The 16719-nt window shown below is 40.7% G+C and overlaps 1 protein-coding gene across 2 annotated transcripts in view; it reads left to right on the forward strand.

The window, feature by feature from the left end:
- The window catches only part of DIS3L2 (DIS3 like 3'-5' exoribonuclease 2), a 663234-nt gene that overhangs the window by 221359 nt on the left and 425156 nt on the right, over positions 1 to 16719 (forward strand). For both annotated transcript variants that reach the window (XM_073589330.1, XM_073589329.1), the window contains one exon: positions 7816 to 7989. In XM_073589330.1, the coding sequence (XP_073445431.1) occupies positions 7816 to 7989 (174 nt within the window). The remainder of the gene's footprint in view (positions 1 to 7815; positions 7990 to 16719) is intronic.

Genomic DNA, 16719 nt, shown 5'->3' on the forward strand with positions numbered 1-16719 from the left:
CCACACTGCGCAGGCGCCAGATTCCCAGCCCCGCAGTGTGAATACATCATAACACACTGCGGGGGCGGGATCTGGGGCCCCTCCGCTACACGCAAGCACAATTTCCTTACATCACCTGATGTAAGGTCCTGGGCAGCGTGTGCAGTGCATGCCCGAGAACTGATTGCAGCGCGCAGGCGCCGGTGACATCGCAAGAAAGAAGGCAGCACCCGGAGGCCAGAGGGTGGTAATGGACGGCTGCGAGGCGGATGAGTCGGGGGGAGAATACATACCTCCCTGACTCAATAGAGGTATGGCGGGAAATTTATAAAAGACATTATTTCAGCGTTCCTAGGGATAATAAACATAAGAGCCATCTTCACAGAACGCAACCTTATGCTGCTGAAGGTGGCTCTATTTATTTAATAGGCCCTGAGGTGGGGGGGTGACAGGTTCCCTTTAAATCCTATCCAACACACTACACCAAATGCTGTATTAATCGGTTCCATGTTAGAAGAAAAATACTTTTAGGGCAATATAAATATACAGGGTGTCCAGATAATGAAAAATGGCTGACACTTCACATAAGATGATCACTATTTCGGACTAACATAATGAGTTGCCGAATGAAGAGATCCAGAGAAATAGATAAAATACCTTATTAATACATGCTAAAAGATAAAGATAAACAAAAATATAGTAACCAAAAACAAGAGCCCCCCTGGAAGAAGCTGGATGTGAAACTTGCGTCGGGGTGAGGAGGGGCACTGAGGTCTTCCTGTTGCTGTGCTTTACATCATTACCCTGGTAATGTGTTTTTCACATTTGTCATGATTGCATGGTATTATAACCTTCACCTTGCTAAGCAGTAAATGCACTGCACTGTGTATTCTTATATTCCATTTAGGATGTCACTTAACCTGATGTTTAGCTATTATGCTATATCATTACTTATGTGCAACTGGCTTTCATTATAATACATAGGATTTTGTAACACACCCCAGTTAGGGCGCTCTTGTTTTTGGTTACTATATTTTTATTTATCTTTATCTTTTAACATGTATTAATAAAGTGTTATTTTATCTATTTCTCTGGATCTCTTCATTCGGCAACTCATTGTGTTAGTCCAAAATTGTGATTATTTTAGGACAATATATTGGAGAACTGTTTACCGTACTGAAAGTTAATCTTTGCAAAATGTTGTCTTCCTTCCTTGCCTTCCTATGTTAAACATTCTTAAAGGGGATTTCTTGTAAACCATGCACAAGATGGGCTTTAAACCCCTAATTGTGCAGGAATTCAAGTATTGGGACCCCCTACCAAAAATGGCAAAGATGGTGCATTATTTCTGCTATCACAGAGGACTTTGGGACTCCCATTCTGCGACTATACTTGATTTTTGGCACAACTTCTTTATTGACCTTCACAAAATGATACCTTGTTCAGCTGCCACTTTATAGTTCTCGCTGTGCTCCTCATGGAGAATGGCATTCTGCATCATATGCATTTTGCACATGGCATCTACATAGGTCCGGTCAGTGTTTTTCTGTGTACAAAGACCAGTTCAGGGGCTTCTTGTTCTGAGAAAATGGGAGGAACACTGAGTAATCAGCCATTTGGAAAGAAAAAGGTCTTGTGATCCTAAAGAGAGCCCGACATGCTTGTCACAGCTGCACTGTGAGAATTTGAGAAGAGAGGAAAGAATAATAATTATGATGATGATTAGGAAAAGTAAGTGGATCCGACATGCATGTAATTGCTGGGTTAAAGGTTACACAGAGGAAGCACCTTGGGTGCGGCTAATAAACCTCAGAAAACAGCACTAAAACTGAGCAAGAATCACGATTTGCAGAAATCACAAGAGGGATCATGGCTTCTCTACTGGCTGGTTCACTGGAAGTTTGAGGCACGGATCAGGCATCAACATTGGGATCGGGAAACGATGCTCAAAATACAAATAGAAGCCCAAGTTATACTGCTGGAGCGCTATAATAATCCACATTTCTTGTGTAAGAAAGCGTTTCAGTAGTCGTACATTAAATTTTACCTAACATTATGCTAGGCTGAAATGATGGAATGTGCACCATATATTCTGGTGATAGTCTTTCCTCTTTTTGCTTTGAGGAGAACAGTTTCTGGTTTTGCAGTCTCTCTTGTTTTAGACAGTTCGTTCCTCTGAATAGCCTTAATGCTTTATAATGTGGAGTTTCCTTTTACTTCCATCTGTGGACTCGCTCTCATTCTGTAATAATTCATCTTGCTACCCTGACAAACAAAATGCTGACTATGACTCCCTTACAGCAACACAATTGACCTTTCTCCAAGTAATTCAGCCCCTTTGATTTACTTGAACTGGGTAAAGAGAGCACTTTTGTTGCTACGTTACTTGAATTCTGTTTTGGTAAAGACAGGAGCTTGGTAGTTAGTACATGAATGTGCCAGAGCAAAATCTGTAAGATTGTTATTAAATAATTTAGTTTCTACTAAAAATCCTTATTTCATTACCATAAGTTTATGCTATTGCATATTACAGGTTGTAACTGCAGCTCTGAGTGTGGCTGGAAATGCTCGGCTACATTAGCCATGCCTCGTGACTCACAAGGTACCATGATCAGCATAGTCATGTAGCCGCAGACTTAAAAATGCGTAACCGTCATTTTAATTTCTCTTTTATAATCAATAATACAGATGAAAATAAACATTTTAATATCTTTTCAGAGAAATTTGATTCTTTCGCTATCAAAATTGACCAAACATAATCAAAATTGAGTTAAAATCAGTGGAGACTTTTCCGTTACTGAGATACGAGATTGGCAGTGGCTATGGATACAATTCTGTGTAGATGGTAGGAGCTAGCGGCAGAGCTCCTATCTGGATAGAATCTCATCTGTAGCAGCTGCCCTCTCCATATTAAAAGACTGCTACGCAAAGTGCAGGGAGCATGGAGACTGACAAACTAAAGTGCATAGTGCAACAAAATAGACAATTCAGCCATATAAGACTGCAGGGAATACACCTTGAAGAAGTGGTAGCTAAGTACAAAAAAAATGGGAGTCCAGCTAATGCACAGATTAAACCAAATGCTATGACCTAACAGAGTGGCTGGCTAAATACCAGGCCCTTCTTTTCAGAGGTACACAACTGTAGTCTACCTGAAATTTCATGCACACTTAAATACACAGATATCACTGGATTATAGGACAGACGTCATCCATAGTATCTCCATCTGCTCCATTACAGTGAATCTTGCGCTTGATGTTCAGAATGAATCGCGTATTTCAGAGATGTAGACAGATACCCCAGTGTAAGTGTTGAGCGCAGGATAAATGTGAGCCGAGCCTTACTGCGATCTTTGGGAGGCAGAATGCACAAATCAACAGCAGGTCAAGAATTTGATATATTTATGTGTTTACTTGTGTAGTATAAGTGGTTAGACAGATTCTTTGAGATATGTCCCACCTATAGATCTTGACAGCCAATTTACATAATAAAAACTTGGATTTTTCATGACTAAAATATTGGATAGCCGATATCAAGGTATCCTTTTATTCAACTTTCTATTACCTGCCTTGCTGTGTAGGTGGCTTAGGAGGGTTGATCCAACTAACAGAATCGATGTAAACCCAAGTTAAATTGCAAAACTTTTTTTTTTTTTTTTTTTTTAATACAAAAATAGATAAAATTGAGTTGTATAAAGCTTTTTGGCAATCTGTGGTATGTTTGAAATTGAATGTCATTTAAAAGAAGAGATTTTGTGGATTTGATGCGCCGCCCAATATGACTCAAGATCAATTATTCATAAAGAAGAAGATGGTTTATTCATAATCCCAATGCGTTTCGAAGTTTAAAACTTCTTCCTCAGGGGATGATATCATACCCTGAGGAAGAAGTTTTAAACTTCGAAACGCGTTGGGATTAAGAATAAACAATCAACAATCATCTCCTTTATTTTAATTTTTAAATCTTTGCTGTCACTAGTTTGACCTGTAGATCTGCGGCAGCCGACTAAGGATATTATGTGCTTTTACTCCTCACGCGTCAGGTGAGTGCATTTGGAGTATTGTTCCTAACTTATCCATCGGATAAGACCCCATTCTCTGCTTTTTGCCTTCCTATAGTGTGGATCAGTGAAATCAAATGTCAAAATGTGACCAATCTATTTATTTATTTTTAATTCTTTGACTTGCCTTGCTGTTTCATAGAAGTGAGGTGTGTCATGGAGTTTCCTTCTACAGTTTTTTCTTATCTGCTAAATTTTTAGTGTCAAAAAGCATATGGCAGTGTAGCTACAACAGTTAAATTTGGAAGGTGGCCACTCTCAAAGAAACCTCGTGGGGTATTTTTTTTTTTCCTCGTATGTTCCTTAAACCTAGCCTGACAGAAATACTTAACAATATCTGCTACATCATATGGCTAAACAAATTATTCCTATCAAGCTGGATATTTGTGGAACATATGAGATATCAGTAGAGTTGTGTCCTCAGGAAAATGTTATATTTGATAGAGCTTGGGTGAGGCCATAGCAAACTACATCATGACATACAGATCCTTCTCACGCTTGTAATTTTCTTGACAAGCTTTTGTTTGGACAGGAATGTTATGTTTTATTCCACCAAGTTAAGAAGGGATGAAATCACATTTTTGTTTCATCGTGCAAGCCCATGGCAAACTTTATGTAAACTGCTGACACGCTGTCCAGGTTTCCCTGGTCTCATTGTCAGATCTCAGCTTTTCAGAGACCTAAGAGATAAATAAGTCTCAACTAGTCCCATCGGCCCTCTCTAGCTTCATATACTTTTCCACTCAATGTGATCTCTCTTAAAATAACACTTTGTTTATGTAACTCCTTTCAGAAATATAGCGCTTTCCAGTTATGCTCCAGTGATGAAAGGGGGTAAAAAGCGGTTAAATTTTCAACTAGTATAATGTGATTATCAATTTGTTATATTTTGACATTCATCGCTTTCCTAACGTGCCAGAGATGCCTAACCAGCTTTATACAGCTTGCTTTTAGTTATTGTGTAATAAATTGGAAATTGTTAATTTTTAACTTGGGTTTAAAGGGACTCTGTCAGTAGAATCAACCCACCTAAGCAGTTTGTGGGAATGCAGGTCACAAAGTTGAATACAATTAATTATACTTTGATATCTGTGGTCTGCTGTAGTATTCCTAAGAAATCCACATTTTTCTTAAAGCACTTCCGTCAAAATGTTTATGCTTTTAATGTTACAATCATCATATCTATATATCATATACTGTGTACTTACTAATTTTGCCCTTCTACCCAGCTAATTCTTCTTTTACATTAGGTCTATGACCTCACTTGATTAGGAACTGTCTAGCAGCATCCTTCTAAGCTCTGTGTAGGAACAGGAAGTCTATTTTCCCTGCAGGAGTCTCATGATTTTACTTAAAATCCCTGCAGGGGAAAAGAGGGAGCATCTAAGTCAGGAGTTTAATGCTGGGATTACTCGTGAAGGGAAGAGACTTCCTGTTCCTACATAGAGCTTAAAAAGATTCAGCTAGACTGTTTTTAATCACGTGATCATAGACCTAATGGTAAAGAGAAGAATTAATTGGGTAGAAAGGCAAAATGAGCAATTGCCAGGACATTGTGCCATATAATGATTCCAATATATTAAGAGGTTAAAAACTTTGGAGTACTTCTTTAATATGTAAATGAGCTAATAAGATTATTGGGCCAGACATAGATCCTACCTGGGAATAGGCCTCCCTTCTTATTTTAAATGAAAGGGATAGTTACCAGTGTGAGACCTGTAGAACAGGAGAGCAGATGGTCAGTCACATGTCTCACACTGGTACCTCCCCCTTGAATTTAAAATATGCTCTGCAAGCATAGACTCAGGGAGATCTGTGTCTGGCCCATAGATCGTAATGGCTCATTTACATATTAAGAAAAATATGGATTACTCTGGAATACAACATTGGATCGTATAAATCAAAATATAATTTTTTTTTAGGTTCCTATAACCTACGTGTCTTTGTAGGCAGATTAGGAGGGTTAATTCTACAGACAGAAGTTATTGATGCCTTTTTTTACCTGATAATTTTATGAAAAAACCACTTAATTACATTTTCCATTGTTCAAAATGTAACATAACACAAACACTAAAATGGATGGACTATCCATACAATAATGCAATGTGAATTTACGGCTTGCCAGAGAATTTGGGATAAAGGGGTGATCTGGCGCCTCTTGCATCAGGAAGTGAGCAGTGGCAGTGATGTCGGCACATAACGGTCGGGATGCAGGCTCATTGGCACCATTCCCCGTCCAATGAGGGCTGCCGAGTAATCCCTTAAGGGTATGTGCACACGTTGCGGATTTGCTGCGGATCCGCGGCAGATTTGCCCCTGCGGATCCACTGCAGATCCGCAAGTGATTTACAGAACAATGTTATTCTATGGAGGGAAAAAAACACTGTGCACATGCTGCGGAAAAATCAGTGCAGAAACGCAGCGGTTTATTTTCTGCAGCATATCAATTCTTTGTGCGGATTCCGCAGCGTTTTTACACCTATTCCATTATAGGAATCCACAGGTGTAAAAACGCATGCCAAATCTGCAGGAAATTCACATAAACGAGCGGTTTTTGACCTGCGGATTCTACCAAAAGATGCAGATTCCGCACAGCAATACGCAACGTGTGCACATACCCTAAATACGTCAACGCATTTGATTTTGCTTAAAAATATTTCCCTTCACTGATGGTGGGCTGATGTCTTGTAATAAGGAGTTTATAAACACACACCTACATTTTTAACTTTACACGGATTTTTATTATGCAATGAATAAAGGTCTTTTCTGTGCGCTGCTAAAATTGTTAAAGATGTGTGTGCGCGCCAAGCAGCTCTGAACTGGAGAGGTATATATTTGTAAGGGCTTGTTCAGAGTAGTGTATTGTTTGCCTGTGCATAATGGAACTTAAGCATAGCCTGTGCTCATGGTTTATTGTAAACACATAGTGATGGTCTGGTCTGTGTGGGAAAAAATAGCAGCATGCTCACTATTCTGTTCCATTTAACGGACCATAGTAATGCATGCAAGGTAAAGGCAGATCTGCCATCCTTGCACAAGTTGTGACGGCAACTGACTTGTTTCTTAGCCAAGGCGAATGTATTAAAGAGAGCTTTTTCCAAGGTGAGAACTTTCCAGATGGTAGCTGATATTGTCAGTGGTGCCAACTATGCTACTTCGGTTTGGACTTTATAATGACTCTCAAAAATGGGAACACCTTATTTGTTCTGCTTAACTACATTGTGAATCAACAAATGATAAAGGGGAAAGCATTTAGTCGGTGCTCACCAGAGTATGCCAGGATCACAGGTGCCAGGTTCAATGTGGCTGGAGTCCACTTGTAAATGCAGGCAGCCGGCAAAGAAGCAAAAAAAAAACTGCACCAGGTGACTTCCATAAAAATGTACGGTTTTCTTCTATTTAATCCGTACCTTGCAAAAAGTTAAACATACGTGTTATTAAATGTCACGGGGCAAACATCCCCTGCACGCCTGACGCGTTTCAGACTTCATGTCCTTACTGCTAGGCATCTCTTCTGTATGCCAATTGCCAATGAGTAAGGACATGAAGTCTGAAACGCATCAGGCGTGCAGGGGATGTTTGCCCCTTGACATTTAATAACACATGTTTTTAACTTTTTGTAAGCGATGGATTATATAAAACTGTAATTTTTTAAGGAAATCGCCTGGTGCTTTTTTCTTTGCTTACCTACATAGTATTATACTAATGCTAAGTATTTAATGGTGATTACCTTTTCTAGCATTCATGTTTTCTTCCCCTGCCTCTTTTGTCTTCAGGAAGCTGATGAAGAGCCTTGGGCAGGCTGGTGAGATTGAACCAGAGTCAGAAGGAATATTAACTGAATATGGAGTAGACTTCTCAGAATTCTCCAATAATGTGCTGCAGTGTTTGCCTCAAAATCTGCCATGGACGATACCTAAAGAGGAGCTGGAAAAGCGGAGAGATTTGAGGTTGGTTGAAATGTGTTCATTTTGGGAAATTTGATATTTATTTTAGGTGGTCATGAGTTCCCAATCAAAACCTCAAGACTCCTTAACCCCTTCCTGACATCCGACGTACTATCCCGTCCACGGTACCCGGGCCCATATGACCATGGACGGGATAGTATGTCTATCGCGATCAGCGGCGCCCACGTGGTGAGCGCCGCTGATCGCGGCCGGGTGTCAGCTGATTATCACAGCTGACACCCGGCACTATGTGTCAGGGGCGGTCACGGACCGCCCCCGACACCTTAACCCCTTGCACACCGCGATCAAACATGATCGCGGTGTACCGGGAGTTAAAGGGAAGCATCGGGAGGGAGGGGGCTCCCTCCGTGCTTCCCTGAGCCCCCCACGGCAGCGCAATGTGCAGCGCTGCTGCGGGGGGCTCCTATCCTCCAGGCCCCCGAATCCAAGATGACGACGGGGGCCTTCGGGGACCTGAGGAAGCTGGCTTCCTCAGTGCCTGCAAAGCGCAGGCAAGAGGAAGTCTTCTTCAATGCCTGTGATCTGTGATGTGACAGATCAGCCATCTGTCACAGGACAGTGATGTCCCACCTGGGACTATGTAATAAAGTAAAAAAAAAAAAAAAAAAAAAAAAAGTAAAAATAAATTTAAAAAAATCGCCAAATAAATTAGAAAAAAAAAAAATATTCCCTCAATAAATCCATTTTTTGGAAATAATAAAAAAAAAAACAATAAAAGTACACATATTAGGTATCGCCGCGTCCGTAATGACCCGCCCTATAAAACTGTCCCATTAGTTAACCCTTTTAGCGAACCCCTTAAAAAATAAAAATAAAAAACGAAGCAAAAAATGATTTATCATACCGCCAAACAAAAAGTGTAATAACGCGCGATCAAAAAGACGCATATAAATATCCATGGTACCGCTGAAAACGTCATCTTGTCCCGCAAAAAACGAGCCGCCACACAGCATCATCAGCGAAAAAATAAAAAAGTTATAGCTCACAGAATAAAGCGATGCAAAAATAATTATTTTTTATATAAAATAGTTTTCATTGCATAAAACCGACAAAAACATAAAAAAACGACCTAAATGAGCTATCGCTGTAACCGTACTGAACCGAAGAATAAAACCGCTTTATCAATTTTACCGCACGCGGAACGGTGTAAACGCACCCCCCCAAAAGAAATTCATGAAACGCTGGTTTTTGTTCATTCTGCGTCCCAAAAATAGGAATAAAAAGCGATCAAAAAATGTCACGTCCCGAAAATGGTACCAATAAAAACGTCAACTCGTCCCGCAAAAAATATGTCACATGACTCAGTGGGTCAAAATACGGAAAAATTATAGCTCTCAATATGTGGTGATGCAAAAACTATTTTACAATAAAAAGCGTCTTTTAGCGTGTGACAGCCGCCAAACATAAAAACCGCCATAACTAGTAAGTCAAACCCCCCGTTATCACCCCCTTAGTTAGGGAAAAATAATAAAACTAAAAAAAAAGTATTTATCTCCATTTTCCCGTTGGGGTAAGGCTGTGTGCACACGCTGCGGATTAGGTGCAGATTTTGTAAAATCCGCAGGTGAAACCGCAGGTCAAAAGACCTGCGGTTTTACCTGCGGATTGCTCTGCGGTTATGTCCTGCGGTTTTTCATCTCCTCAATAGAGGAGATGGCAAACCGCAGGGGAATCCGCAGAAAGAATTGACATGTCAGTTCTTTCTGCGGATTGAAAACCGCAGATAATCCGCGCGGAAAATTCCGCACCGTCTGCACTGCGGTTTTTGATTCCCATAGGGAATCATGGTACTGTACACCGCAGCAAAAACTGCTGCTGGTCCGCAGCGGCCAAAACTGCTGCGGAACCGCAGCAAAATCCGCAGCGTGTGCACACAGCCTTAGGGCTAGGGTTAGGGCTAGGGTTAGGGCTAGGGGTGTGTTGGGGTTAGGGTTGGAGTTATAATTGGGGGTTTCCACTGTTTGGGCACATCAGGGGCTCTCCAAATGCAACATGGCGTCTGATCTCAATTCCAGCCAATTCTGAGTTGAAAAAGTCAAATGGTGCTCCTTCCCTTCCAAGCTCTGCCATGCGCCCAAACAGTGTTTTACCCCCACATGTAGGGTATCAGCCTACTCAGGACAAATTGCAAAACAATTTTTGGGGTCCAATTTCTCCTGTTACCCTTAGGAAAATAAAAAATTGGGGGCAAAAATATCATTTTTGTGGAAAAAAATGATTTTTTTATTTTCACGTCCGAGTGTTATAAACTTCTGTGAAACACTTGGGGGTTCAAAGTGCTCACCACACATCTAGATAAGTTCCGTGGGGGGTCTAGTGTCCAAAATGGGGTCACTTGTGGGGAGTTTCAATAGTTTAGGTACATCAGGGGCTCTCCAAACGCACATGACACCCGCAGACCATGCCATCAAAGTCTGCATTCCAAAACGTCACTGCTTCCCTTCCGAGCCCCGATGTGTGTCCATACAGTAGTTTTCTCCCACATATGGGGTGTCAGCGTACTCAGGCCAAATTGGACAACAACTTTTGGGGGTCCAATTTCTCCTGTTACCCTTGGGAAAATGAAAAAATTGGGGACTAATTGATCATGTTTCTGGAAAAAATACGATTTTTTTTATTTTCATGCCCTGGCATTATAAACTTCAGTGAAGCCCTTGGGGGTTCAAAGTGCTCACCTCACATCTAGATAAGTTCCTTAGTGGGTCTAGTTTTCAAAATGGGGTCATTTGTGGGGGGTTTCCACTGTTTAGGTACATTAGGGGCTCTCCAAAGGCAACATGACACCCGCAGACCATTCCATCAAAGTCTGCATTCCAAAACGTCACTACTTCCCTTCCGAGCCCCGACGTGTGCCCATACAGTAGTTTTCTCCCACATATGGGGTATCAGCATACTCAGGACAAATTGGACAACAACTTTTGTGGTCCAATTTCTCCTGGTACCCTTGGGAAAATAAAAAAATGGTGACTAAAAGATCATGTTTGTGGAAAAAATACGAATTTTTTTATTTTCACGCCCGGGCGTTATAAACGTCTGTGAAGCACTGGGGGGTTCAAAGTGCTCACCACACATCTAGATAAGTTCCTTGGGGGGGTCTAGTTTACAAAATGGTGTCATTTGTGGGGGGTTTCCACTGTTTAGGTACATTAGGGGCTCTCCAAAGGCAACATAACACCCGCAGACCATTCCATCAAAGTCTGCATTCCAAAACGTCACTACTTCCCTTCCGAGCCCCGACGTGTGCCCATACAGTAGTTTTCTCCCACATATGGGGTATCAGCATACTCGGGACAAATTGGACAACAACTTTTAAGGTCCAATTTCTCCTGGTACCCTTGGGAAAATAAAAAAATGGTGACTAAAAGATCATGTTTGTGGAAAAAATACGAATTTTTTATTTTCACGCCCGGGCGTTATAAACTTCTGTGAAGCCCATGGGGGTTCAAAGTTCTCACCACACATCTAGATAAGTTCCTTAGGGGGTCTAGTTTCCAAAATGGTGTCATTTGTGGGGGGCTTCCACTGTTTTGGTACATCAGGGGTTTTCCAAACCCGACATGGTGTCCGATCTCAATTCCAGCCCAAAACGTCAAATGGCGTTGCTTCCCTTCTGAGCTCTGCCATGCGCCCAAATAGTGGTTTACCCCCACATGTGGGGTATCGGCGTACTCAGGACAAATTGCACAATAACTTTTAGGGTCCTGTTAACTTTGGAAAAATAAGAATTGAGGGTGAAAAGATAATTTTTGTGGAAAAAATGATTTTTTAATTGTATGGCTTTATGTTATAAACTTCTGTGAAGCCCATGGGGGTTCAAAGTTCTCACCACACATCTAGATAAGTTCCTTAGGGGGTCTAGTTTCCAAAATGGTGTCATTTGTGGGGGGTTTCCACTGTTTTGGTACATCAGGGGTTTTCCAAACGATACATGGTGTCCGATCTCAATTCCAGCCAAAAACGTCAAATGGCACTGCTTCCCTTCCGAGCTCTGCCATGCGCCCAAATAGTGGTTTACCCCCACATGTGGGGTATCAGCGTACTCAGGACAAATTGCACAATAACTTTTAGGGTCCTGTTACCCTTTGGAAAATAAAAATTGGGGTGAAAAGATCATTTTTGTGGAAAAAATATGATTTTTTAATTGTACCGCTGTACGTTATAAACTTTTGTAAAGCCCTTGTGGGTTCAAAGTTCTCACCACATATCTAGATAAGTTCCTTGGGGGGTCTAGTTTCCAAAATGGGGTCACTTGTAGGGGGTTTCCACTGTTTAGGTACATCAGGGACTCTCCAAACGTGACATGGCGTCCAATCTGAATTCCAGCCAATTTTGCATTGAAAAAGTCAAACGGCGCTCCTTCCATTCTGAGCTCTGCCATGCGCCGAAACAGTCGTTCCCCCCCACATATCAGGTATCTGCGTACTCAGGACAAATTGCACAATAACTTTTGCAGTCCAATTTCTCCTGTTACCCTTGGTAAAATAAAAAAAATTGAACCTGAATTATTTTTTTTATGAAAAAAAGTTAGATGTTCATTTTTTTTTCAATATTCAAAAAAATTCCTGTGATGCACCTAAAGGGTTAATAAACTTCTTGAATGTGGTTTTAAGCACCTTAAGGGGTGCAGTTTTTAGAATGGTGTCACTTTTGGGTATTTTCTATCATATAGACCCCTCAAAGTGGCTTCAAATGTGATGTGGTCCTAAAAATAAAATGGTGTTGTAAAAATGAGAAATCGCTGGTCAACTTTTAACCCTTATAACTTCCTAACAAAAAAAAATTTTGGTTCCAAAATTGTGCTGATGTAAAGTAAACATGTGGGAAGTGTTACTTATCAAGTTTTTTGTGTGCCGTATCTCTGTGATTTAAGGGCATAAAAATTCAAAGTTGGAAAATTGCGAAATTTTCAAAATTTTTGCCAAATTTCCATTTTTTTTCACAAATAAACGCAAGTTATTTGAATGAAATTTTACCACTAACATGAAGTACAATATGTCAAGAGAAAACAATGTCAGAATCACCGGGATCCATGGAAGCGTTCCAGAGTTATGACCTCATAAAGGTACAGTGGTCAGAATTGTAAAAATTGGCCCGGTCATGAACGTGCAAACCACCCTTGGGGGTGAAGGGGTTAAAAACAAGCAGTTCGGGAGACAAAAGCTCACAGCTCCTGCCTCGGTGTGCACACAGCAGAGTATGCATGTAGTAGCAAGTTATAGGCTTTCTGATGCATCGGTCTTTGCTGCGTGTGCAAGCTCTCAGGCAGGAGCAGTCCACTTCTATGTTTAAAAAGCAATTAATATTCAAATAGTAAAAGTTATAACCAGCTCACCCAGTCTGTCATCTGTAGGAGATCCACTCATTGCCAGGAAGCCGCACAGAGTTGAAATGGGAGAGGCACACCCATGATGCAATAGCCACAGGAAGCAACAATTCCAGCGGATTCTACCTACTCAGCAATTAACATCCATTTTATTTAATCGTATTTTTTAAAAAAATATTCCATTTAGCAGAAATCCTTATTGGAGAAAATCTGTTGGAGAAAAAAACCCTCTGTGACTATCGTTTATAAAAAAAATATTTCCTCCTCTCGTCTTCTCTCTGCCTCTAATATTCGATAGAAGGAAGGATATTTATTATTTAGACAAAAAGTTGCAGTAAACAATATCCTGAAATAAGAATATTAGATTGATATAAATGTATTTTTGAATGAGTTATTAGCATATCATAGATGCAATAATAGTATGCAAACAAATTTGATCTAACAGCTTCAACGTAGGTCATTGCAACTTTTTGTCTAAATAAAATATCCTATGAAATATTAGAGGCGGAGAGGAGAAAAAAACTTTATAAAAGTCACAAGTATTTTTTCTCAACAGATTTTGATATTTATGATATATTGAAAAAGGGCACTATGCAGCAATATGCCTTTTAAACTCTTGCACAATTCGCATGTAACAAGATTTTATCCCTGCAATACAAGGGTATACACCCTATTTTATTTATGTAAATTGTCAGATTCCTAATTGGACTGCGTTCCTGGGAGCAGGGTATATTAAGGGCCCGTTACACACAGCAATCTCGCTGGCGAGATTGCTGATTTTGTGACACAGCAGCGATCTCTCCAGCGAGATTGCTGTGTTTGACATCCAGCAGCGATCGGGCCCCCTGTGGGGTATCGCTGATCATGCTGGATCGTCCTGGCCCGTTTTTTCATCGCTGGTCTCCCGCTGGCCAGCGCGCATCACTGTGTGGGGCAGTGGGAGCCAGCGATGAGCGTCGCTGCACGCTGGTTACCAATGTAAACATCGGGTTTCTAAGGGCTGCGGGGCCCTTAGAAACCCGATGTTTACCCTAGATACCAGCGTGCACTGCAGGCAAGGCGAGAGGTGGAGGCAGAGCGGCACACAGACCGGAGTAGCTCTGCTACTCCAGTCTGTTAGACCGGAGTAGCAGATAGACCTACGCTGGCCTGTCTGCGCCGCTCTGCCTCCACCTCCCGCCCTGCCTGCAGTGCACGCTGGTATCTAGGGAAAACATGAGGTTTCTAAGGACCCCGCAGCCCATAGAAACCCAATGTTTACGTTGGTAACCAGCGTGCTCGCTGGTCCTGATCGCTGGAGGGGCTGTCTGTGACAGCTTACCAGCGATCAGCTAACAATGTCCCAGCAATCCCATCCACGTCGGATCATTGGTGGGATCGCTGGGACATCGTTGTGTAAGGGTACCCTTTCTGTCTTGGACACTGCTCACACTGAATACCTAGAAGACCTAAGGAGGTCGAAACGCGTTGTCTGCACGCATAAAGCTGCAGTGTGACCTTTTTTTCTGATCCCCCTGTGTATAATAAGGATTTCTGCTAAATGGAATATTTTTTAAAAGATGATACAATAAGATGGATTTTAATTGCTGAGTAGGATGAATCCGCTGGAATTATTTGTTTCCTGTGGCTAAAAGCAAATAATTGTGCTCTCCAGGCTGCCACAATATGATAATTATAGAAATTTTTAGGCAGTGGTGTCTAGAGACGTCAGGCTGAAGCCTACCAAAAGAATAAATAGATTACTGGAAATTTTTAATTTTAGTGAAAACCAGACTGGGCTTCATATTGTAATGCTAGAGTCTAAACATTAATCAGTCAACTGCGTTTTAATAGGAGAAACAGAATATTCATGGAAATTCTGCAAACGTGAACCTTTAAAATCTAGGTTTCACAATGATACTCATGTTGATTTATACTTAGCTAAAAAAAATTCTTCTGCTTAGGTTGTTAAGTTTAATAATAAAGACCTGACAATATTTAGTCTAAATGTTGACTTAGTACTGGAAAAAAATAAACTTGACAGAAACCCCAGTCATTCTTACACATGATGCAGATTCTTGGCAAATTCAACAGGATTTACAAATGAGGATATTGGTTGGGATTTAGAGATCAGAATGGAAAGGGAAAGTTAAAACAATTTGTACGAAACTATGATTTCTGTAAAAGCAATTGTCTTAGTTGCTCCTAGAACAGAAAAATGTATTTTAAAATAATCCCTCTTTTCCTGCATTTACACAGTAATCAATCTGTGTACTATTGAATGCCTTGTCCAGGAGAAACGGATGTGTTTTTCATATAAAGGTTCATAGTTAAATTGATCTCTTGACCTGCTAATGTTTGCTGCTCTATTTTTGGTCTCTAAAATCAATGTGTCTAATCTATTTAAATTGTTTCTCTTCAAAATGTAATCATTTTAAAAATTAAGAGGGGTTAAGACTGTCAAGTGGTGAGCAATTAGGTAATATGAAGGCATTCAGCCAGAATTCAGGAATATTTTCATTTAATATTTAATCTAGTCTCTTTGTAATATCCGTTTTTCATTGTGTGTGAGAATGTATGGTCTCGCTTGTTGAAAGTTTTACTGCCTCAACATTTAAAATTCTTATACTTGCTACTTGACAAAAGTGTGACCCGTTGGGGGTTTTAATGGAATGACCATTCAATGACTGTTCTGTTCTTTGGCGATGGTCATTATTGCTAGACTGGTTCAGGCTTTGATCATGTTAATTTCGCTTAACTTTGGTAAATGCGTAAGACACATTTTAAAATATTGAAGAGGTGTTGTCCACTACTTTAAATATCGATGACCTATCCTTGGAGTAGATGAAGGGGAAAAACCAGCAACACTGTCCTTTTCAATATAGTGTGCTTGTGTAAGGAGCTCATGGCCCAGACAAATTGAAGTAGAAACCTCAGCACCTCGAAAAAGAAATTGGGACTATAGGACTTTCTGCAATGTTACTCGTTTTGATGCATCGAGGAGTCAAAACAGAGATGGTCCAGTATTTCGACCGAGAATGGTCTTTATCAAGGACATCTGTGTGTAGCAAGAGCCATAAACCAAGAAATGCGTCGGAATGTAAGATTGTGTGATGGATAGGGTGTGACACCTGGCACTCCACTCATCAGCTGTTCTTGATGTTGAAGGCTGCTGGTAGTGCTCAGTTATGGTGCTGCTCCGTCCAATGATTGTCGCTGCGGCTGTGTACTGCACATCTGCCTGCTATTTAAATCATTCAGGGGCTGATGAGCAGTACTTGCCTGTGGCCACTTAGTAGGTGGAGCAGCTCCATAACTAAGCACAACCTTAAGGATTTTTATACCCTAAATTTTTTTTTTTTCTTTTTCCTTTTTTGTGTGCCAATTTTATGATTAAAGGCTAAATTTTA

The sequence above is a fragment of the Dendrobates tinctorius genome, unplaced genomic scaffold (assembly GCF_039654945.1).
Source record: "Dendrobates tinctorius isolate UK_male_01 unplaced genomic scaffold, ASM3965494v1 ptg000107l, whole genome shotgun sequence".
Lineage (NCBI taxonomy): Eukaryota > Metazoa > Chordata > Amphibia > Anura > Dendrobatidae > Dendrobates > Dendrobates tinctorius.